Below are 26016 nucleotides of genomic sequence, written 5' to 3' on the forward strand. Positions count from 1 at the left end.
GATTTCAAACAAAATGCTACCCCACCCTCTCCTCACCTATGAATACATAGGAACTTTAATTTTACCATTATTGAAGCAGTCAGAGATTGAAATCATTTTGGGATAGTTCTGTGGTGATTAGATGGACTGCAGAGAATTATTTGTAGCCTGCAGGTCAATGCTATCCCTGGTCAGAAAAATCTGTGGCTATATGGATGTACTGCAGAAATCTGATTGGACTCTGCAGATTCCCGATTCCAGTTCCAATCAGAAAGTCCAGATGATTAACTCACCCATTGAAGATATTTTGTTTTTACATTTAGCTTACAAGTTCCGGTAAGCGCAAGAGAGAGCAGTGGGGAAATGTTCCTACCACAAATATTTGTGTATAGTGAGCATATTGCAGGCTTAAATCCCAGTGCCCTTAAAGCAGTGCATGGACAGTGTTGAATATTGTGTGGCTAGTAAATAAAAATTTCAGGCGTCTCTCAATGTGTGCATGTGTTTAGAAGTCATGCTTTAGAAAGCAAATTAAATTATGTTTACCGATTAAGTATGTAGTTTGGCCAAGTATTAGTAATTGTAATTGTACCTATATAGCGCTTACTTCCCCTGAAGAGGCGTCCGAATGCTTTTTGGTGAATAGAGCGCTACTCTGGAACCCAAAAGGATTAGTGGTGGATTAATATAGGAAAATATTAAATTAGTATTAGTATAGGGAGGTATTAATTATTTGAGCCGAGGACATGTGAGTCTCTTAGTTGGATTCAATGGAATAATAGAGAGATGGAAGAGGGAAGAATACAGAAGTGTTAATTGGGAGATCATAGTAGAAAGATGAGGTTTGGAATGAGTAAAGGAGGGAAGAGTCTGTAGAAAGGGATTAGGAAGATCATAGTATTAAAATGAGGTTTGTAATGAGTCAAAGAGAGATACATAAGGGAGGATTTAGTAGGTATGTTTGGGAGATCCTAGTAGTAAACTAAGATTTGAGGTGTGCCTGGAGGGGCAGAGGAGGTAAGAGTCTAGGAATGGTTATTTTGGAGATCATAGTAGCAGAATGGGTTTGGGATGAGTCAGACAGTGGGAATAGAGGATAGACTGATAGAGGTATAGGGTGATGGTGAGAGAGTAAAGCTTTTGAGAGTATTTCTTTTCTTGTACAATAGGACTAAAGTAATAAATGTATAGCTACATGATTACATAGTAAAGGAACATGTGTGTAGGGAATTTAATATATTGAGATTTACAGGTGTATCATATAAACACAGACTTTCAGGTGTTACAGTATTCGAAGTTAATTTATTTGTGTACTTTTCTAACATTATTTTATCTTTCCTTAATATTTCAATAGTGAAATGCATGTAAATAAATAAAGATATTTACCTATTGTGATAGATAAAATAAAGACAAAGACTCATAATCCTCCACTCAAACATCTTATATAGAAACTATGCATTGACCTGTGAACATGTTAAGCGCAGAATAATATGCACATGTGTATATACACACATATATATACACACATGTATATTACATATACACTTTCAAACATTGAGCTGTAAGCAATATATACATTTGTTAAAAGTCCTAAAGAGTATGTATATATTTTACGATAAAATAGTTATCATACATATTTGTACAAAGAAATGGATATATACATATAATCAAACTATAAATGTTTTCATATGTAGGGATAGGCAGCCCAATGCTGTTTGAGTATGGTGATTATGTGGGAAAGAGCCATCTGTTGATCTAGTCATCTGTTATGTTACGTTATTTGGATTTAGGCCCTCATTACAACCCTGGCAGACGGTGATAAAGCGGCAGAAATACTGCCAACAGGCCGGTGGTAAAAAAAAAAAAAAATGACCATGGCAGAAACCGCCAACACAGCGACTTTAACACTCCGACTGCCACAGCGGTAGCAACAAGCACCGCAGCAGTAACCGCCAACAGCCAGGCGGAAGACAATGTACCGCCCACTGTATTATGAGAGGCCAATCCACCAGCTTTTCTGGGGCGGTACCAACGCCATCAAAAGCACGGCGTAAACAGTACACAGAAGGGAAACCACTCACCTCTCGACACTGAAGAAAGAACCACGACGCCATGGAGCCCGAGTTGCACATATTTCCATTGCTGGTCTACCTGCTTCTACACCAGAAACACGAACGGCGGCAAAGACAACGACGATGAGTACCGCACCTAGCACATAAGGGGGGGGAGGACAAAGAGAGTGACACACCCACACTACACCCCCACCACCGTACATACAAACAGATGCAACAACATTACATATCCACCCCTTAACCCTGAGGAATAACGCAAGGACAAAAGGAAGTGAGTAAAGTCAGTGTAATATTACACATTTTTTAAATACATCCTTAAGAACAAAACAGTATGTACAATATATACAAATGGAGGGACAATGCCCACTCCAAAATGTCCGTGGCCCACAGGGCCAGAGCACATAGGCCAAGACTCACAGGCACCTCAGGGGGAAGGGGAACGGGGGGCATCTCAGCCAGAAGATGGTACAACGCCACTGCTCCTGGAGGGGGCAACATGCCTTCTGCGATGTCCTGGGGAGTGCAAGGCCAAAGTCTCTCAAGTGGGTGGTTTGCCCACTGCTTGGTACTGGGGAGTGCAAGGCCACAGTCTCTCAAGTGGGTGGTTTGCCCACTGCTTAGTCCTGGGGAGTACAAGGCCACAGTCTCTCAAGTGGGTGGTTTGCCCAGTGCTTGGTCCTGGGGAGCGTAAAGCCACTGTCTTTCAGGTGGGTGGTTTGCCCACTGCTTGGTCCTGGGGAGTGCAAAGCCACAGTCTCTCAAGTGGGTGGTTTGCCCACTGCTTGGTCCTGGGGAGTGTAAAGCCACAGTCTCTCAGGTGGGTGGTTTGCCCACTGCTTGGTCCTGGGTAGTGCAAAGCCACAGTCTCTCAAGTGGGTGGTTTGCCCACTGCTTGGTCCTGGGGAGTGCAAAGCCACAGTCTGTCTAGTGGGTGGGTTGCCCACTGCTTGGTCCTGGGGAGTGAAAAGCCACAGTCTCTCAAGTGGATGCCTTCTTCCACTAGTTCTGGAGGGGGCCTTGTGGCCAATGTGCTTCTTCCTGGCAAGGAGGGGGTGAGTGGATGCCTTTTTCCACTGGTTCTGGAGGGGGCCATGTGCCCGGTGTGCTTCATCCTGGCAAGGAGGGGATGAGTTGATGCCTTCTTCCACTGGTTCTGGAGGGGGCCATGTGCCCGGTGATGCAGATCCTGGATGGTGCAAGGTCACAGTCTCTACCTGGGTGTCACAAGTACAGTTGTTGCAGAGGCCAGGACGCACTACAGCCCATGCAGTAACGACTACACACTGCTCGCTGGTGGTGACGGCTGCTCAGTGGATGGCAGTTGCAGGGCTGGCGGCGGTGCTGTCAGTGGTGTGGGGAGGCTCCAGCCCTTCCCCTGCAGCCTCGGATGGCTGCCCACTGGGGCTGCTGCTGCTGGCAGTGGTGCTGCTGGCAGTGGTATAGGTGGCGGTGCAGGTGGCGATGCTGGCGGCGGTGCGGGTGTTGGTGCTGTCAGTGGTGGTGGGAGGCTACAGCCCTTCCCCTACAGCCTCGGACGGCTGCCCACTGGGGCTGCTGGTAGTGGTGCAGGCGGCGGTGCTGGCAGTGGTGCTGGCGGCGGTGCAGGTGGCGGTGCTGTCAGTGGGGAGGCTCCATATTTGCAGGTGACTCTGGTTACCCCAACCTCTCATGGCTACTAACCTCAGTGAGGAATGCTAGGGCAAAGGCAGAGGAACGTTGCAATGAGGCACATGGGCGAACAAGGAGGATCATTGAGCGCACCTTTGGCCTCCGGAAGGGCAGATTCCGGTGCCTCCATCTGACAGGTGGATCCCTGTGCTATTCACCCAAGAAGTTGTGCCAGATCATCGTTGCATGTTGCACAACCTGGCCTTGAGACGCCAGGTGCCTTTACTGCAGGAGGATGAGGCTTGACATGGTTGTGTGGCAGCGGTGGAGCCTGTGGACAGTGACGAAGAGGAGGCAGAGGAAGAGGATGTGGACAACAAAACAACTATAATTCAACAGTACTTCCAGTGACACCCAGGTAAGACAGTGTAACTTCACCTTCCATTGCAGTTTTGTGTTGGACATTGTACATGGCAGCCTGATTTTTCAAAATCTGTGTCCACTTACTGTACCCTTTGGCATCTCTATTTTCAGATATCTGTGCCCCACTCTGGCTTCTGGTGTGTTTACTGCTGCCCACTACAGGTCATACCTAACCTATGTATATATAACTGTACAGTTGAATTGCAATGTTTACAGCATGTTACACTAATACATATTTCAATCAGTTGACAGACTCCATACTTGTATTAGTTCCAGGGGTGTTTATTTATGTGCTAATAAGTGTAGGGGGTATTGCAATGGGCTGGGTTGCTGATGGAGGAAAGTCCACGGTTGAGTCCAGTCTATTGATATCACAGGTGCATTGACCAAGGGGGCATAGGGAATGGGGCAATTGCAGTTCAAGTTGGACAGGGTGACAGAATGGTACACAAGGGTGACATTCAGGGGAGTCTTATTTCCTGGCGGGGTCTTGGCAATGTTCTGTGGCTTCTGCCTGGATTGCAGGGACCTTTTGCATGGTGGTTCTCCTTCTGAAGGGGGAGGGGTGCTGGTGGCATGTTGTTCCTGTGGCTGGGCCTCCTGTCCACTAGCGTCAACGGAGGTGGAGGGCTGTTCATCGGCGTGGCTGGTATCAGGTGCCCGTTGTTGTGCCTCTGCCTCTCTCATGGTGTTGGCCAAGTCTGCCAGCACCCCTGCATTGGTGACCAGGGTGGTGTGGATGTCCCTCAGGTCCTCCCTGTTCCCCAGGTACTGTCCCTCCTGTAGCCACTGGGTCTCCTGCCACTTGGCCAGCATCTGGCCCATGGTCTCCTGGGAATGGTGGTATGCTCCCAGGATGTTGGTGAGTGCCTCGTGGAGAGTCAGTTCCCTGGGCCTGTCCTCCCCCTGTCGCACAGCAGTCCTCCCAGCTTCCCTGTTGTCCCTTGCCTCTGTCCCCTGAACAGTGTGCCCACTTCCACTGACCCCAGGTTCCTGATTGTCCTGTGTTTGTGTGGTTGCCTTGGACCCCTGTAGTGGTGGACACACTGCTGATTAATGTGTCCTGGGGACAGAGGTATGTGCCCCCTGGGTGGGTGCTGTGGTGGTGTTTCCTGAGGGGAGAGGCTCTGTGGTGGTATGGGACTGTGTCTGGGTCACCGACTGTCTACAGGTCCCTGATTGGCCAGGTTGTTTATCCTGATCCAGGCGTGCAGAGCTGCTGTCATCACTGTGGGCATTTTCGGGGGGGGGGGGACTGGATGTTGCTGGCACCTCCTCTCCGGGGATGTTGTGTGGGGGTCCTGTGGGTATGTAAAAGCAGCGTTATTGTTACTGCATGTGACATCTTGTGCATGGGTATGGTTCCCCTATATGGTTGTTATTACCAAGGCAGCTTTGGCTTGTGTTAGTTGTGCATTGGTTAGCTAAGTGATTGTCATTAGTGTGCATGCTGTGGTGATGGTTGTCCATTCAGGTCTGTCAGTGGTGTCCATGCATTGGTGTTGCATGCAGGGCTTGGTATTGAGATGGGTGGGTTGTGATGGTGGTGTATATGTGAGGTGGTGGAGTGATGGGGGTGAGGGTATGGGTGGGAGTTTTGTGATGGTGTGCAGGTAGGGGGGCGAAAGCAGTGCTTAATTTGTGCTTGTCGTTTCCGGTGCTGAGCACCAGCACTTATTTTTGAGGGCCGGGGCTTATTCTTCTGCCTCAAGCATTTGCTGCGAGCAAAAGACACATATGGGAAAGACGGATGAAGGGAAAAATGAAAAAGTGTCATAAAGGGAGAAAGTAGAAAGCTGCAAGAGTGACCTGAAGGGGTGGGGAGTGGCTTTATATGGATTGAAGAGGCACAAGTTGGCTTCAAGATTACGGCGCCTCAGTATTCCGTCTTCACACATTTAATTGCAGCAGCCGCGTGTTTAAGAGGAGGGCTTTGGGCACCAGCACCTTTTTATTTACAAATTAAGCACTGGGTGAAAATAGTAAAGATTTGACTTACCAGAGTCCAGTCCTCCTCCTACTCCTGCCAGGCCCTCAGGATGCATGATTGCCAAGACTTGCTCCTCCCATGTTGTTAGTTTTGGGGGACAAGGTGGTGGTCCACCGCCAGTCCTCTGTACAGCTATCTGGTGTCTTGCTACCACAGAATGCACCTTCCCTCGTAGGTCGTTCCACCTCTTCCTGATGTCATCCCTTGTTCTGGGGTGCTGTCCCACGACATTGACCCTGTCCACGACTCTCCACCATAGCTCCATCTTCCTAGCAATGGACGTCTGCTGCACCTGTGATCCGAATAGCTGTGGCTCTACCCAAATTATTTCCTCCACCATGACCCTTAGCTCCTCCTCTGAGAATCTGGGGTGTCTTTGTGGTGCCGTGGGTGTAGTTTGAGTGGTGTGTGTGTGAGGGTGTGTGGGGTGATTATTTGGGGGGTGTGCTGTGTGGAGCTTAGATGGTGTATGGGTGATAGTGCGCTGTGGCTCCGATTCTATTGGTGCTCCTGGTGTATCTCTCTCTCTCTGTTGTAACTTGTTTGTAGTGGTAAAGGGTTGTGGGTAGTGTGGGTGTGTGTTTTATAGTGGTGTTGGTGTGGTGTGTGTATGTGTGTCAGGTGCGTGTAGTTTGAATTGTCCAACAAGGTGTTGTTTTGTTAGGTTTTGTGTATTTTGAGCGCGGCAGTATGTACCGACAATGGTTTACCGCGGTTGAATGTCTGCCGCAGTGATTCGTGGGTAATAATGCTGTGGGCGTATTTCTGTTGGCATAATGGTGTGGATTTTAGTACTGCCATTTTATCACTGACCTTTGGGCCGGCGGACTTGTGTGTGTCTGTATAGTGGTGGATTTCTATGTGTGGGTCATAACACATGTAGCGGTATACCGCAGCGGTCGCGGTATGTTGGCGGCAGTCAGCATGGCGGTCTGTGGCACTTACCGCCAATGTCATAATGAGGGCCTTAGTGTCTCGGCACATAAGCCAAAGATTCAGAGACCTCCGGAAATATCACTGATTGAAAAGCCACATTTTCAGTTGTTTCTTAAAAGTATCGAAACTGTCAAGATTCGAAGTTAAAAAGGTAGTTTGTTCCAGGCTTTTTCCCCCCAGAAGTATGTGAACCTGCCTCCAATTCTGGCCTTTTGCATTCTTAGAATCACTGCCAGTGTTTTGTTTGCTGATCTCAGATTGCGGGAGGGATGATGAAAGCAGAATCTGGGTCTTTGATATTCAGCTCTAGATGAATAGAGGGCAGAATTTGTCAGCAGTAAGGCTTTAAACAGGATCCTTTTCCTAATTGGCAGCCAGTGCAGCTCCCCTAAGTTAGGTGAGATATGCACTTTCATCGGAAGGCGAGCTGCTGCATTTTGTACCAACTGATGTTTATCCAGAAGATGCTCAGTTAGACCCAAATAGAATGTGTTACCATAATCAAGTCTAGATTTTATAAGGGCCTGAATCACCGACTTTTTTGCTGGGAAGGACAAAATGTAGAGAAACTTTCTAAATGAACGCAAGAACCCAAAACATGTGCCAACAACCTCCTCAATCTGAGGCTTAAAGGATAGTTGGTTATCATATTTCACTCCCAACTTCTTAACAGTCCCACTCTGAAAGCCTGGGGGAGAAGCATTATTGGGCCAAAAAGATAGGCAACAATTGGGAGGCAGATCATTGTCAAGCACCGGGCAGATATGGCTCAGGGAGAGCTCACAGCCCTTCTCACAAGAGAACAAGAGCTGAGTATCGTCAGCTTAAAATATAACCTTAGCACCAAGAGACTCAGGAAGTCCTTCCAGGGGAGTTAAGTATATATTAAATAACAAGAGAGAGTGAGGCTCAAAGCCTACCCCTGTGGGACCCCTATTGTTAGATCTCGCAGATTGGATGAAAAAGGCAGAATCCAAATCTGCTGACTGCGACCCTCTAAAAACGAGCACAGCCAGTTCAAGGGCTGAGCAGCAATTCCCACTGAAGACAAAGACATCGGCATTGCCCTACCCCATCTATCCAGTATACCTTTGATATATTCACTTATTTCCAAAAGTGAAGTTTCAGTGCTATACCTGGGTCAAAACCCTGACTGGCTTTAATGAAATAGCTTGTTGGTTCCAAGGTAACTGGATAGTTTTGAAGATAAGATAGGTATCTGTGATAATGAATTCCATAGTTTGGCTGCTTGAACAAAGAAAGATGTACCACCTATTGTCATTTTCTTGTATGCTGGGGTTTTCAGGTGGGGTGCCAGTCTTCAGCAGAGGTTTCTTTGCAGAAGTCTATGTGGGTGGAATTGGTAATGTTACACAAAATAATGGCCTGCCCATGCAAAATGTGAGGAAGGGCCTCTGAGTCTCCCATATCTCACAGATAGACATTGGCTTTGTGTCCCTGAAAGGCTGGGGACCCTCTGAAGGGTTGCCCCCCCCCCCCCTTCCCGCAACCTGCATCCCCAGGGGCTGCAGGGGTCTGTGTTACTCCCCTGGGCAGTTCTATTGGGAACAGCATTGCCAGGGTCTGGTAATTTTACAAAAAAAGACACTCTACTCTTTGTTAAAACAAAACAACAGTTCCTGAACTGATAAAGCCAACTACGAGGTGGCTCCTGCTATATGGGAAAGCAGAGAGGTTCCTATAAGTGAAACAGAGAGGGGACTGACAGCTAAATAAGAAACAAGTGTGCTCTCCATGATACCTGCTACCTGAAAGAAAATTAAATGTTTGCAGTTGGCAAACTAGCACATCTAAAGTTTGCTTCGACTCTAATAAAGGCTTTGGTTGATGGACTCATTTGAAGATTCCTTATGACAAAGATGGATTCTATTTGTAAGGTCTTGTAAAGGAGTTACCAACAGCGTTCTGGTCTGCATGCGTTTAATGGTCGCATATAAAAAGGTTAGTACTATATACAGTATGCTGGTGTATTTCTAGGAGCCTATGTTTTGAAAGCTCTTGTTTTATGTTAAGCACTGAATATTTTTGCACATTTGCCTACCTTGCACTTGGTGTAACCCAAAGTTAAAATAAAGACATATTCACAGCGCTTTGTATTGCAGACCGGGACCTCTTAGCACTATAAATATGTCACTGTTCCTTACTGAGCTAACCAGGATTCATTTCTATGACTCTGATTACACACACAGACATCTGCAGTGTTTGGGTTAACCAATTGAGCCTTCATACCACAAGTGCATTCCCCACCAACTATCTTAACTTGAATTTGCTTTTCATCTAATGTGTGTCCATTATATTGTATATGCAGGTTAAAGGCCAACAATACAGTTTCAGAATATTTTGTTCTTTTTAGCCGTGTCTTTGACCCTGCCCCTTTGCGTTCATGATCATGGTCCCCACACTTTTTATTATTGCACTTAAACTGCTTTTAATATTCAGTTACTTTCAGGGAGGAGAAAACTAAATAGTTGCAGGATATTTGGTTGTTTAGCTACCCATCTGCATAAAACCTGACCACCCCCCCACCAATCTCATCAAGATGACAATTCCTAAACTTTTTTTAATTTTCTTCTAGAACTGTCCACTTCTCTGTAACTATGGATGTCTCACTGATACATGATAGTGAAGTCTATCATCTCCTCCTGATCACCCATGGAATAGTGGTTAGAAACTGCTATTGTGTATCTTTGAGCATCCCTAACCTACAAGTACAGTTGGTGAGATTCTTGAAAACTACCACAGAAAGAGCCTAACGTGCAAAGGGGGAGGAAAGGTTACAGCCTTTGTGTGCATCTAATCCCCAGATTGTGACATCAGAGAGCTCATATAAGGGACCTACAAGTCTTCTTATAACTGGGGCATGAAACAAGTAAGTTCCATATCTCTGAGGCAGCTTTCTAACAATCTCCTTTGCATGCCAAGTGTGTCTGCACACACTCATGGAGGTGCTATACGTGAGATGCCAAGTAGCAATACTCCATATCTACCATGTACACTCCACCCATGCCATGCATTTACTGTAGTACGGGGTCTTTAACCTTTAATATAGCAAGATGTACGCCGGCTCAAGGAAAGCCATACTGACCTTCTAGTGAATTTGATCATGTTAAAATAGTGACTATTTATTTTAACATTACACTATGACCACTCAATGCAGGAATATCAGTGGTGATCAGCCAAGCATTCCAGGCGAGATCACCCAGCTGAAATGCCAGGAGAAGCTTAGCAATAAAAAACCATGCATCCTGTATAAAGCATCAGGTGACCTCTGGCATGAAGGTCATAATCACAGCAATACATTTTCCTATCTCAACTTGAACTATCATTCAACTTTAATTATGTTTTGGAATTGCAAACGTACGTCATCCTCAGCATATCTGGTTCTGAAAATGAAATGCGCATATTTTTCAAAAACTGATATTTAACTGACATTTTGCGTTTTGGGTAAACTATCTCAATTTTCCTGAAGAAAATCCTTTTCTGAAAAGTATGCTTTTTTCCTTAAATACCTGTTTTCATTATTAGTAAATGTTTAGTCCCTAAACATCATCTTGCCAATTTCGTTGAGTACTCACATGTACAAATGCATCATAAAGACAGATTCTGCTTCAAGGGCCCAGGTTTTACAGTTAGAGCTCACTGTTTTATGTTTTTTTTTTGTTTTTGTTTTGTTTTAACTTTTCTGTCTTCATTTATTTATATTTATTTTTTGGTCATTTTATCTGTATTTTTCATATTTATTTTGTCCCTAATGTAAAAAATGAAGCAGCAGTAGGTATGTTTCCACATTTATTTAACTGTCAAATGTTTACTCTTGTTTGAATGTCCAATGGGTTTCAGCCAGTTACAGTATAATACATTCATTTGAAACCATGTGCATTGTGGAACAGCTTAAACCACTGTATTGCTGCAGTTATTTAAGCTTCATTAAGAAATCATTTTCATATTTAAACTCCTCCGCCTGTCAATCTGCATAGCTATTGGCCTAGTATTCATGATTGACAGTAGTGTGAATCACCCAAAATAAAACCAATTGTCTGTATTTATCAATATTTAAAATTAAAGAAGACAGAGAAATAATTGGTTTTCTGTTAGTAAAAATCCGTAAAATAGAAAACCATAAGCTTTAATTATGATCATAGACTTTGGATGCTCACCATAAAAACGAAGATGCCTGTAATATACCACAAGGGCCACCACAGCACCAGTGCTGGACACCCTAAGAGCCAGGATGCCCACTGTAAATCAGTCATGGCTATTATTATGTGAGGTGTACCACCATTATGTCAGGGATGTCTAAAAATAGGCCAGTAATGCTCTTAATATGCCAGTGCCAGTATACCACAACTAGACCAAGAAAATACCTAAAATAATACAAGATGACCATTACTGTGATATTATCAATATTATGCCATGAACAGACACAAATGTGCCAGAGATGAAAGCCTTATGATCAGGGGAAGCATATACTTATAACGATCTCTGACAGTAGGCGTAGCTTTCAGGGAAGGACACTGTTTATTAGGAAGGAACATAATGTCACACACACATACATTTCTGCACGCATACATAAAAACACAGATGACAGAGTCTCACCTCTGGATCTGTACTTTCCCCTCCTCAGCTGTTGGTATGATCATGCACCCAATTTATGCATTTAAACTCTGGCTCCTGTAGTCATACATTTCAGTGGGTCAGCAGTGGTTACTGCTCTGGCTTGTGCTGATGTTCATCTTACATGGCCCTTTGTTCATAAACATGACTGGGCTGACAGAGCAGTGTCTACAACATGGCCAATTTCCTTGTGACTCAGCTAGATTGAAAGTGGAGAAAGGTGGTTATGTGGCAGTCCCATAGGCAAGTACAGTGTAAGTTTGAGTATTAATAGGCCCTGCCCTTGGTTTGAGTGGCTGTCACTCAGAAGGCCTTTAATACTCACAGATACTTTGAATAACGTACTGGACTTCACTTTATCTCTGAGAGCTACTTCAAGGGTGCTGGTGAGCTACCAGTAGCTTTTGATCTGCTTGCTGGAGGCTCCTGGTGTAGTATATTCCCCTGGTGTGAGCCCATAAAAAAGGTTCCCTGAAATATATAGAGATCTCAGTCATATAACAGCTTTAAGTAGTGCAGCACTGCCAATAGTAAGGGGTAGTTTAGCCCAGTACCTTATCTGTTCACATACATTTTAATCATGGACCTCTGTTTAACTTAATATTTTTCTTACCAGGTGATAGATCAATGCCCAGATATTGAATGTAGTAGCTACCACTGCATTACCAGCTCAGTAGGTACCACACCACCTACATGTGCCTGCATACCTTGTGAATTTTACCTGTCATTGGGGAGCCCCCTGGTCTGCCACAGGTGACTTGATACAGAATGAACTGCATCTCTCAATCTCTTAGGTACAACAAGGTATATGCTTATTGAAACACAGCAGAGTTAATGCCCCCTATCTTTGTCCCTCATGATACCTCTGTGTTGCCTCAACACACGTCAGGGGTCCCATTACCAAGGCAAACAGCCTTGATAGATGGCATCTCTGGCAGTTGTCCCTTTCTTGAATCCAGCTGTACAACACCATCCTGCCTTCTGCACTTGTGATTGGGTCCTGCTTGCATCAGTCTTATCCAGTACACGATTCATAAATGTGCTGGCTTTGACATTTTTCACCCATAGTGTGATATTTGCAGTACAATCTAGATTAAAAAAAACGTGTATGGATCTGCGTAAGGCACACCACCATGGACTTCCTCATTGTCACTGAGTTTCAGAAACAACGCTGACTTTAGCAGAGGTAGTAACCAGTGAGATAATCTTTGTTGGTGCCTCTGTCCCACTCAAATGAACTGCTTCTCCATAGATTCCATCGCTCCCACCCTCCATAAATGCCTCTTATCTATCGATAACCCTTATCACATTTATTTAATTTGTTTTATAGCGCTATTCGTCGCAATGTACTGTCATAGCAATGACTGGCACAGCTGTGAGAATTCTCTGCACCCTATGCTCATTCTCTTTGTGTTACGAAATGTAAAGAGGGTAGGCCAGAAAAGTACTATATTCACCAGTGGCGGTTTCTTCTTGCAGGCGCGGTGGGGGTGGGGGTGGGGGGGTGCTCAAAACCAGTAGCCACGCAGTGCAGATGAAAGTAGGATGGCCAAGCAAATCAGGAGAGAGTAGTTTTATCAATTTCCTAAACACCATCAACTCATGTTGTTTTCTACGCTTCTGAACAAATGCACAGTTAGCAGTGCTGGAATGAAGCGGGAGCCCATCGGATCCCTGATCCAACATCTGTTATTTTGCTTGTTTAGGAATCCTTCTTCCCAAGTGAAATATGCTGAATTGGTCTAAGTTTGCCAACACCAGGACACAATTCAGCAGTGCTTGCACATTGGCTGATTTGAGTTTGCAGCAGCAATGTGCAAGTGGTTAGGAGGCTTTTTTAGCATTAATTTTCTCTTCTAGCATGCGCCCTAAACAAAAGGCAAATTTAAAGGGCCATTGTTGGACTTGGTTCTTCTTTCAGGGTCATCCCCAAACTTTTTGCCTCCTTCCTCCTATTTTTCCTGACCTGTTTTTGTTGGCTTTTGAACTCTGAGCACTTTACCACTGCTAACCAGTGCTCAAGTGCATATGCTCTCTGTGTAAATTGTACTGTTAATTGGTTTATCCATGATTGACATATTTGATTTATTAGTAAGTCCCTAGTAAAGTGCACTATAGGTGCCCAGGTCCTGTAAATCAAATGCTACTAGTAGGCCTGCTGTACTGGTTGTGCCACCCACTTGAGTAGCCCTGTAATCATGTCTCTGACCTGCCACTGCAGTGTCTGTGTATGCAGTTTTAAACTGTACATTCGACTTGGCAAGTGTACCCACTTGTCAGGCCCAACCATTCCCTTTTCCTACATGTAAGACACCCCTGAGGTAGGCCTTAGGTAGCCCCATGGACGGGGTGCGGTGTATGGTTAAGGTAGGACATATACTAATGTGTTTTATATGTCCAGACAGTGAAATACTGCCAAATTTGTTTTTCACTGTTGCAAGGCCTAGGTTTACCTGTGGGCTGCCTCTAAACATGATTAAAGAATAGCTTCCCTTTGGGAGCAGATAGACGTGGAGTTTGGGACCTCTGAACTCACAATTTAAAAATACATCTTTTAGAAAAGTTGATTTTGAGATTGTGTGTTTGAAAATGCCACTTTTAGAAAGCGGGTATTTTCTTGCTTGAACCATGTTGTGACTCTGCCTGTTTGTGGATTCCCTGTCTGGGTTAGTTTGACAGTTGGGCTGTTTTCACCTCTCTCCAGACAGTGACACAAAGGGGCCTGGGATGTAGCCTGCATATTCTGAGGAGCCATCTGTGCTAGGAGGGGAGGAGTGGTCACTCGCACCTGAAAGGGCTGTGCCTGCCCTCACACAATGCATACTCCAACCCCCTGGTGTGTCTGAGGCCTTGCCTGGGCAAGGCAGGATTTCACAAACAAGTGAAACCTTTCCTTTGAAGTAAGCCTACTTCAAGGGCCAAAATGGGTATAAGCAGAGCACCCAAAACCTCAGACTTTAGACACTTCTTGGGGTAGACAATCTACCTCACAGACACTTTGGGACAAGAAACCTGCTGGTGAAGAATCCCTGAACCAGACCTGCCAAGAGGAACTGCCTGGCTGCCCAAAGGACTCACTGGGACTGCTTTTCTGACAAGGACTGTTGCCTTGCTGTTGCCCTGCTGCCTTTCTGCTCCCTGGCTGTGCTGAAAAGTGCTCTCCAAGGGCTTGGATAGAGCTTGCCTCCTGTTCCCTGAAGGCTCAGGACCAAAAAGACTTCACTCCTGCAACTGGACTCCTTGTGGGGTGAAAATTCGACACACATCCTGCAAAAAATTACGCACAGCCTGCTAAAAATTACGCACAGCCTTCCCCGCAGTGAGAAATTCACTGCACACCGAACCAGAACGACGCAGCCCGACTTCGCAAGGAGAAGATTGATGCAGCGCCTGTGTTGTGACTGGAACTTCGACGCATGGCTCATTGGATCGATGCACAGCCGGCCCGGGACAATGCAGCCTGACTTCCAGAGAGAAATTGACGCAATGCCTGCCGTGCAGGAGAAATTTCCACGCAACGCCCACTGGATCGACGCAGCACTTGTCAGTACGCTCCGCAAGCCCAGGGTTCCACGCACCATCCCCAGGGTGCCAGAAAACCCCGCAAACCCGAAGAGGAACCAAGTCTGCGCGCCGGAAATCGGTGCAAAGCCTTCCCCTGCGTGGAAAATAATTATGCAAGTCGGTGTGCTAAGGGGCGAAACCGACACACACCTCCCCGTTTTCCACGCATCGCCTCCTATGCAGTCCCTTGCGGAGATTTTGAACGTGAACCAGGTACCCATACTTGCAAGAGACCTTTATTGTTTTTAAGAGACATTTACTTGTTTGGCAAAGACTTAAGACACTTTATATCACTTTTACAGTAAGATCTCAACATCTACTTATTGCATCTTAATCGTTTTGACGTGCATCTTATCAGATAAATATTATATATTTTTCTAAACACTGTGTGGTGTAGTTTTGTGATGCTTTGTGGTGTTATTGTATGATTTATTGCACAAATACTTTACACATTGCCTTCTAAGTTAAGCCTCACTGCTCAGTGCCAAGCTACCAGAGGGTGGGCACAGGATTATTTGGATTGTGTGTGACTTACCCTGACTAGAGTGAGGGTCCTTGCTTGGACAGGGGGGAAACCTGAATGCCAACCAGAGACCCCATTTCTAACAGCCATCAGCTCTTCTTTCGTTCTGAGTATAATCCTGGCTAGAGGCTACCTGCAGCCTAGCACCTAGATGAAAATATAATGGGGAAACAAACACGCATAGCTTGTTATCACTTCACAAGTACTTAAGAAAAACTACGAGTTGGAGACAGGTTTTTGACTTTGTGCAACCTGTATATGTAAGAGACATGGATGCATTGTGAGTATTTACATGACTAACAATTTAAATACCACTTACTATTTTGTCTTACTTAATACACTTATAGCACTTCTCATCCTACAGGGTGTCAGAGTGCTTTACATCACATACACACATTATAGATTGACAAATCATACAACTGTGTAGTGTAAATCAATGTACAGGATGTTACATAAGACAATTTAAGGCAGTTTAAGGCAGTCCTGCCTCAGTAGACACCCCACCCGCTTCTCATATGGAGATGATCCTGTCTCAAGCAGATTCGAAGATTTTCTCTTAGATGCAGGTTCAGGGGTACCTGGCCACCACAGTCTTTTTGGTTTCCTTGGCTTAGTTATATCTGCAACTACTCATGGGTTTCATTCTCAGGAACTGATGGCCAGCTTTGTTAGATCTGGAAACAAGGCTTCCCATCCCCGGTCACATAAAGAGGAAACTTTCTTGGTGGCCAGACAACAAAAAGGTTAATTAAGGAGTTCAGTTATCTGCCTCTCCAGTGGTGCTGATAACACCATACACAAGTCTCTCAGGTAGGGGACTTGTCTGTGAATATGTTCAATATGGAGCTCATGGTCGATGGCACAGAGTCTGAACTCAACTGACTGGTGTGAGTCAGAGGCAATAAGAATGGGAATTATCATTTTTCCTGTTTCCTTCGGAATAGACATCTTTTGGTACGAAGAGTCAATGTCACAGACGAGGCCTTTGGTAACAGGAAAGAAGGGACTAGGTCTCGAGTTTTGGACGTGATTTTGGACAAACTGTTAAGATGGGCTCAGAGGACAGGTTTGTCAGTGAAGGTGATTTGCAGTAAATACACAATACAATAACAGACATGTTGAATTGCAAGATTCCTCCAGCAGCACAGTTTTCTCTTCATCCTTGAGTTTTCCATGCATTAGGTCAGAAATGGGGAATGCCAGTAATGAATATTTTTGCGACCGCAAGTAATGCCAAGTTGGTCAAGAACTCAGGAGACTGGGTTTGGGCAGAGGTCTTCTTGTTCTGCAGGTGGCCAAGAGGTCTCCTATATGCGTTTCCTTTGATTCCACTGAATCTGTCCTTTCTGGTGAGACTCAGGAAGGTGTCTGCTCAGTTGATATTGGTAGCGCCATCTTTGCCCAGAGTGACTTGGTTTCCTCTTATGCTGACTCTGGCAGACCTTGAAGGCTGGAAAATTCCTTTGTCTCCTCCTCTGTCATTTCTGGTGTCTGGTGCTGAAAACGCTAATCTTGACGGCTTAGAGGTTGAAAGGAGGGTTCTGATGCATAGGGGTTTATCTGATGACCTAACATTTACAGTTCTGGCATCTAGGAGACCATCACCCGTAAGTTTTACCCTAAACACTGATGTACTTTTTCGATGTGGTACACTTAGAAGGAGTTGGACCCTAGGATGGCTGATATAATCTAGCTATTAACACCTTCAGGAGTTCCTGTGGTTATTTAAAGGATGAAGAGAGTTTGGTTATTCATCTCTTTAAGGGGCTGTATGATATTCACCCTGATCTTGCTGTGCAGTTTCTACCCTCGGATTTAGAGCTAGTGTTGAAACATTAGTTGATCATCCTTTTGAGCCCCTAGAAGAGGAAGAGTTGAGAATTCTGACATTGAAGGCATTCTTTTTTACTCGCTATCATGATGGCTTGGGTATTGGGTGAGCTGGGTGCACTCTTATGTGAATTTCCTTACAGCAGGATTTTGCAGGACAGTTTAAATTTAAGGGCAATAACTTCTTTCATTCCTAATGTTAGCTCTGCCTTCCATAAGGAGCAGGAGTTGATTTGTGCTCTATCCTCAGAAGAGGAAGAGAGATTGCATTTGCTGGATGCCAGGACGGCTCTTCTGATATATTTGCAAGGGGTCTTCTGTTCCCAAGATTCTGAATCTTTGTCAATTTTTCGAATGCAAAGAAGGGGCAAAAACTGTCTATGGCTTCTATGAGTAGCTGGGTGAGAGCTCTAATCTCTCCAGCTTACAAGGTTAGAAAACAGGACACTTCACAGGGGATTAAGGTAAAATCAACCCGCAGTATGTCTTCTATGGCCAAGCTTCAGATGGCAACCTTTTTGGAGATTTGCTGTGCAGCGACTTGGTCATCTCCATCCACTTTCATCAATCTTTATAGGATTTTTCAGACAGTGGATTTAGAGGATATTGGGCTCCGAGGTTGTTTGTGCTATGAAGTAATAGTTCATTGTCCTTGTATAATCTACTGTATTTGAATGCAACTCTTAGAACTCTATTAAAACACAAGATTTGAGATTGTTTGCATCCTCAGTTGTCTGTCTCTGTTATTGCTTTCTAAATCTCACTTTGTAAGGATTTTAAGCAAGGGATGGATGAGGGGGTAATTCCTCAATTACTTACCCAGTAATTACATTACTCCATGTCTACTCCCTCATTTCAGTTAATACATACCTCTCGCCCTCCCTTTCCTGACAGGAAAACTGAGTCTACTTTGGGCTGAGCTTGTCTACTTAACAGGAGGGTTTGGGGAGGAAGGGTCTTTTTATACTAGTGCAGGAAGCGGTTGGGATGTCTTTCGAGGTTGGACTGCCTCAAATTGTTATGAATTGAAGTGAGAATTGTAATATTCCCCCAGACCAATGCCTTGAGCAAGTTGGGACACCTGTTTTTCAGGCACCACTGTATTTTCTGCTGTACAATGCAAATTACATTCCCCAAGAAGTATCACTGAGTATTCACTGCACTCCTATACGTGAATGGGCAGCGCATTGGTGTGGTGCTAGGCTTGATGCTTTTAGTCTCTGTCACTGCTGTCCTCGGGCTGCACACTACAAACACAATCAATTATTGCAGAAGTAAAACACCTAAGTGTGTTTGTAGTGTGAAGCACTGAGCACAGGCTGACCATGATAAAAAAAGGTTGGACAATCAGTGATATAACCTTGAAAAAGGAAAATATTGAATACGAGAAAATTTTGGTTTCTTTTGCAAAGGACTATTTTTCAATGCTTCCTAATGTTTTGCGTCACCCTTACAGCTATTTGAGGAAGCAGAGATAGTACTTGGCTAGTACAAAGACATGGGCTTTTTGCTAGACCTTACTTTTCCATCTTACTCAGATGACAGTACATTTTTTAATAATGCGTGCTACGCACTCTTATCTCCTGCATGGATTTGAATAGAGCTCAGGCCACCAACAGTCTAGTGATAAGAACCATAGTCAAAATATATGTACAGTTTATCAGTATTAAATTGCATGCCCCAAAAATTTAAAGACCAAGGACCACAGGTACAATTTGTTTTGTGGTTGCAAATGGATCGATTCTTGGAATCGGTCCATTTGCGATAGTAAAAAGGCTTTTTCACATATACAAACAAAATCACAGTGGTATGTGTGAATATTGTGCAACCGAAATGCGGCCACAAAACATTTGCATTTTACCATCTACTTCATGTAGGTGGTAACACATTTGCAATTGGGAAGAGGTCTCAAATGGACCCCTTCCCCTTAGTGAATGTTTGTAAAACATTTTTAAGAGCAGGCGCAGTAGTCCCATGGGCCACTACCTACTCTTAAAACCATGAAAAGAAAACTTTTCATTTTTATTTTTAAGTGAATCCGGATTTCCTTCAAGGAAAATGGGCTCCATTTTGAAAAAATTAAAGATTGCTTTATTTAAAGGCAGTCACAGACATAGTGGTCTGATGACACCAGCAGATCACAATCCCTGTGATTTCAGTGATTCCCATCTTGTTGTAACCAAGCCCTACTGTATTAATATTCATGATGTAGATCTATTTGCGACCCACCAGGAATTGCAAAATCAAAGACACATTTGTACATTGGTGTTTGTGATACCCACAAACATTTGCTATTTGGTAATCTGAAACAATTATCCTTGTGCATCTGGCCCTTTGGGGGCAGATGTTCAATGCAATTTTCCGTTCACAAAAGGCCCTAGTCACAGAATCAGGCCATTTGCAACCGGAAAAATGCATCTTCTAATGTACAAAATACAGTAATACTTTGACATTAGTTCAAAACTGTTGGTAACCCATTTGCACAGAGGAAGGGGGTCCCCATAGGACTCCTTTCCCTATGAGAATGTAAAAAAAGACATTTCTTAAGATTAGGCAGTGGCCCCATGGACTGCAAAGTTATTTTTTTTCTTTTTAAATGCATCCCGTTTTCCTTCAAGGAAAACAGGCTTCATAATAAAAATAAAAAAAATAGCTAAATGAAGAAGCAATCACCATCCCTACGATCACTGCAATTCCTAATGGGTCGCAAATTGCGACCTACCCCATTAATATGCATGAAGTCGGAATTGCTAATGAAATTCAAAAGAGTTCCCTACATTAGGAGTACAGATTTCCAAATTGTGATTCGGAGAGAATCGCAATTAGGAAATCGGTATTCTTTAATTTTAGTATCTGGCCCTAAGTTCAAAAGTAAGCAGCACAAAAATCATGGTACATGGTTTTGCAGTGTGAATTAACAGATGTTAATGGCCGTATGTACATGTTGTATTTTAGAAAAGATATGTTTGTATAAATTCAACCAATGAGGAAATTGGTTTTACCTGTAACATTTTTTGGAGTAGTAACCACACATTAAGAAGCTCCTCCCTTTTGCAAGTCAGAACGGTACTGTACTGTAGCAGTTAGTTGTATATTCTGAGGTACGGCCTGCAAACAGGGAGCATGGCTTATAAGGGAGAAGCTACTTTGACCCCTGCTTGGTAGCCAGGTCTTCAGCCAAACCCTCAACTGATCATTCTTCCTGATGACTTCTACACCATTGCATGGCAACCTTGGGAGAACAGTACAAATTTATCTTGCCACTGTGTGAACTGGCTGTTTCCTGAGACTGATGATGTGTATGAAGCTACTATTTAATAGACCTTGTCCTCAAGAGAGGTTACTACAACATTAAAATTACAAATGGAAGGGTAGAGTGGGATGTTGTCTTCACATTAGGTCCTTGTGACCCTGCTCTGGATCAGAAAACTTGTGGTAGTTGATCATTGAATGGCAAAACTACATAGAGTAGTGTTCATCAAACTCAGATAGCTTAATTGCTACTTGTGAGCAGTGTGCAATACATAATAATCAAGGATAAATCATTGATGTCAGTCCTACAGATGTTGCTGTGGTGCTGATGTGTCCAAAATACATTGCAGGAACAAATAATATCGTACTATGGTGATGTCTAATGTTTGTGAGGTATTGTTATCCAGGTGCTCCCACCCTCCCACCTATAACCTGCGGTATGGTCACTGAACGGGACTAGTTATTTTCTAGTGATTTATTTTTAATTGGACTATTTTCCTAGTATGAAACATGTTTTTTTATTTTGCATCATTTTGATTTTTTAGTTCCTTGGATATCCTGCCATTCAGGAATGTGGATTAAGAATACTTTGCTCTGTATCTGAGTGCTCTGGAGCAGGAACACTATTGTCTGACCAGGGTGCTATGGACACTGTTCTCCATACTTTACAGATGTATCCAGATAATTATGGTATGTTTGCAACCCATATTGTTTTCTTTTTTTTGGCATATCCTTGATATCAGGTACAGCTCATTTTAAACACAATTTAATAGATTACTTGTTTTGTCATGTTTTACCACAAAGCTTTAATTCCAGGAAATCAAAAATATTTGAATGAAAAAATGAGTCATAAACATGGGCAGCAGGACTCCACTGCCCACAGTGCACTAGCTGTTTTAGAAAGAGGGGCGCAGCACTTGGTGCAATATAACCACCTTGTCATTCCCTGCAGAGTATGCCCAGTTCAAGACCAAACCTGTCAGAGCCCCAAAATGACCCACACCTATCTAAGCTAGAATGTGACCTTGACAGACCTCATCTGTTTGACCCTCTCCTTCGGCATCCTTATCATGGGTAAACGGAAGATTACATTTGCCCATACAGACTAGAAAGGCTCATACCACAGTTCTTCTGTAAACCACTGTGACAGATGTCCATCAGCCCATCACTGGAGGTATATTGCTCCATCGGCAAGGAAAATGAGAAAACATGAAGAGCACACAAAAAAGGTACTGCAAGGTCAAAGGTTGGAGTGTCTGGGACATTTAAGCAAGCTGGAGTAATTTCAATGGAAATTTTATTTGATCAATTTTAGAATTAGACTTGACACATTTGTGTTGAACTACTTTGATGTGTGTAACCAGAGATTATCTATGAAAATGCTATCTATGTTTTGTGGGAGACTAATAAAACCATTGAGGCTTGAGCAAGCATGTCGGTGTATGCCACTGGCACTAGGATAGATTTTACAGTGACCCTTGAACATAAAGTGTTATTTTTCTCCTTTTCAATTCTGTAGCAAGTACAGCTAACCCAGGGGGCAGGTTGAAGAGGGGAGTGTGTTCTCCAGGATCCTTAAATACAGGCTATAGTACTTCTGCTGCACCTACAGTCTGTGGACCCCTGTACCTCATTGTGCTTACTGTGTTCCCCAGGATATGAAATAAGTCAGACATTTGCTTTAAAGAACTCTAATTGCAGAGAAGATTAGCATTTGCTGTCAGAGATAGAGAGAGGTGGAGATAATGGGAAAGTCCTCTGTCCACTACAAAAAAGAGCCAGTAATGGAAACTGGTAGAGCTTGTGCAAGAACACGTCTGCAGCTCTTCTGTGAAGACAAAGCAGCAAAGACACCCTTGTACCTTAAAACTGATAGAGACTTCTTACCTTACAATTATCCCAGGCGTCTGACTGGATCCAGAATATTTTCTGTGAGTAGTACCCTTATGTGCCGGTAGCATCGTCCGCGCCGGAAGTGACAAATGCGGCATCGATGTAGGTGTTACCCAGGCACATTGACATCAGTTCTATCCTTTCAGTGCCAGCCAGCGCTGATCCAGGAAGATTTACCCCTTCAGTCTTTTTTGACTGTGCCCTTTTTGACATTTTGTAGGGGCTTATTTGACGTTTTCCTCCTGGTGTGGCAGGTATGTCATTAAGGAAGGTCGGCTTCAAGCCCTGCGGCTCCTGAGATCGGCCAGTGACAGTGACGGGCTTGCATCTTGTTTGCCTGTAGTGCCTTGAGCACGACCATAAGTCATTCTCCGACTCCTCAGCGATGAACCTGAAGAATTTGAGGGAGTGCTCCCTCAAGCTCATGGCGGCCTGTTGTGCACCTCTGCGCTGGTTGAGGTCCTGGTCAAGAAGAAGGTCCTGGGATCGGTCATTGAGTCTGAGGTCGTCATCCCATACTAAATCTTCAGGACATTTGGGTAGGTCAAAAGACAAGAAGAGGAAGTTGAAGCACACTTCAACTGCATGTTGGCCGGCAAGACTCAGGAGCTTCCACATGAGACCGAGCTCAGTGGTTGAGCCTTCACCTTGGTCAACTCCATGTTTTCCCAAGTTTCTGGGAGCCAGAGCAACCCCTGCCGAAATCAAGGAGTTTTATGATGCCATGTGTACCATATTTGGGCAGCCCAACCCCTCTGGGGGGCCTCGCAGGGTCACCAGGGTTCCCTGATGGTTTCACACCAGTGGGGCCCCAAAGATCTACTTCTAAATCCGAAATGACACCAGTCATGCCACCCCAACCTTCCCTGGCACCGGTCCCCATGCCCAGTGGTGATGCCATCCCCATTTTAATCCCCGACTCTGATACAAAGCTGAAGAGGCGTATCTGGCACCATGTGGAGCTTTGCCTCCCCGATCGAAACCTGAGCCTTATTCCCATGGGATTGGACTCAAGGAGGGATGGGATGGGTTACTGGACCCCGATTTCCAACCTTATGAACAGGATATGGACCGGTGGGAGGAACTGGGCTAAGCCAGTGGCCTAGATGCTTCCCCAGATACTGGCATGCTTTCTCCCACTGCCATGGCTACGGGGGAGGGAGCATCTTTTACAATGAAGGTGCAGAAGGCTGCTGAGGTCCTCGAATTTCAGTTACCCTCATTGGCAGTCAAAAATGTCTTGACAGAGGTGCTTCATCTGGGAGTCTTCCCCATCTGAACTGCTCCTCCCATTAAATGAGGGCCTCACTGATGTCCTTTTGGGTACCTGGTCCAAATCCAACACAGGCTCCTGTGAACAGGGCAATTACCCATCGCCCAGCCCTGGTGAACCCTAGTTTCCTCACCCAATACCCCACCCCCAGAGAGTTTGGTGGTGCAGGCTTCCACCTCACATGTCTACCTTGGCACATTCCTACTGCTCCTCTGGACACGGAATCCAAGAGACTGGACACACTTGGGAAGAAGGTGTTTTCTTCTGCCAGCCTGGCATTGCAGTTTGTGAACAACGCATGCCTCTTTGGCTGCTACGCCCACCCTCTTTGGCATATGGGTGCGCAAATGCTGCCTCTGGTCCCAGAAGAGGCCCAGGCCATGAGCTTTCCAAGCTGGAAGAGATGCAGCGAAGTTCACATTTTGATGTGGACTCAACTCGACTGACTCGCTAGGAAGAGCAGTTTCTTGGCAGAGCAGTTTCCTTGACAGTGGTCCTTAGGCACCACACCTAGCTACGCACTGCTGGCTTTTTGGGGGATGTCATGTCTTCATTGACAAACAGGCCCTTTGATGGATTCCATGTCTTCGGAAACAAAGCGGACTCAGTGCTCGAGAGGTTTAAGGACAGTCAGGGCGTGGCCTGGTCCTTGGGGGTCTTTTCTGCCTGTGCCATCCCCAGTCAGCTTTTTGCCCCTTTCATAGCTATGGAAAGGGCTACCAACTGCACCAGTTCCCACCCAGCTACCGTGCCACACATGCTTCTCTGTCCGGCAAAGGACATGGTGTCCACAAGCCATGTGTGTCAGGGAGATAGAGGTCGGGTCAGTTCACCACCTCTCCCTTAGCTATGGCCTCCAAACCCTCCTAATCTGCATTTGTACCATCATAGGCACCCAGTTGGTGGCAGGATCCACTGGCAGTCCATAACATCAGACGGTGGTTTTTGCAGTTGGTCCGCAAGGGCTATTCCCTCCCCTTCCTGACTGCTACCTCCCCCATGCCACCATCTCAAGACAGGCTGACGGAGGATCTTCTTTTACCTCTCTGCCAGGAAGTTGCAGCTCTCTTGGCGAAGGGAGCCATAGAGAGGGTCCCAATGGCATATGTAGGCCCTGGTTGCTATTCCTGGAGGCCTTCGCCCGATTTGAGCCCTGCGGCTCCTGAACTACTTCCTCAAGTAATTCAAAATGTTCACCATGGCTAAGTTTCTGTGTGCCCTGGACCCAGGAGACTGGATGGTACCATTGGACATGCAAGATCCATATTGTCATATCCCTGTCCTGCCTATCCACAGATGTTGCCTGGGGTTTATGGTCAGCCACAAGTTTTTTCAGTTTGCTGTGCTCCCTTTTAGCCTGACCAGTGCTCCTGGGTGTTCACTTAGGAGATGTCTGTGGCTGCGGCTCATCTGCCGAGATCAGTGGTGTCAGTCTAACCTTTTCTTAGGACTGGCTCTTGAAAGTGGGCATGCCCCAGGCTGTTGTCTCCTACCTCCAGACTGCAGCGAACCTCAATCACTCATTGCGGTTCACTATAAACGTGTTGAAGTCACACTTGACTCCCTCTCAGATGCTCCTTTTCATCAGATTTATTCTGGAAACAATGCAGGTTTGGACTTATCCTCCCGAGCAGTGAGTCCGGGATATTCAGACTATCATAATGACATTTCAGCCTCTGTACTGGATTTCGGTGAGACTGACTCTGAGGCTTCCAAGACTTGTGGCCTCCTGCATCCTGCTTGTGTCATATGCCCACTGGCTTATGTGGGCTCTGCAGTGAGATGTTCCAATGGGCACAGCATCAGTGGAATGTCTCCAACATGGTCCAGATTTCCAGGACTCCACACCAATCTGCTCGAGTTATGGGCTATCTGACTGGCATTGAAGATTGTCCTACCTTCCATCAAGAAGAGGCTGGTGCAGGTGTTCTTGGACAACAACACCGCCATGTGGTACTACAACAGACAGAGCAGGGTGTGGTCATGGACCCTATGTCAAGAAGCTCTATGTCTGTAGACATGGCTGGATCATCAGGGT

The 26016-nt window shown here is 45.0% G+C and overlaps 1 protein-coding gene across 3 annotated transcripts in view; it reads left to right on the forward strand.

Moving 5' to 3' along the window:
• LRRK2 (leucine rich repeat kinase 2) overlaps positions 1-26016 on the forward strand; it is a 1446345-nt gene that overhangs the window by 343464 nt on the left and 1076865 nt on the right. For all 3 annotated transcript variants that reach the window (XM_069229760.1, XM_069229761.1, XM_069229762.1), the window contains one exon: positions 21358-21502. In XM_069229760.1, coding sequence (XP_069085861.1) covers positions 21358-21502 — 145 coding nt within the window. The remainder of the gene's footprint in view (positions 1-21357; positions 21503-26016) is intronic.

The sequence above is a fragment of the Pleurodeles waltl genome, chromosome 4_1, assembly GCF_031143425.1.
Source record: "Pleurodeles waltl isolate 20211129_DDA chromosome 4_1, aPleWal1.hap1.20221129, whole genome shotgun sequence".
Taxonomy (NCBI): domain Eukaryota; kingdom Metazoa; phylum Chordata; class Amphibia; order Caudata; family Salamandridae; genus Pleurodeles; species Pleurodeles waltl.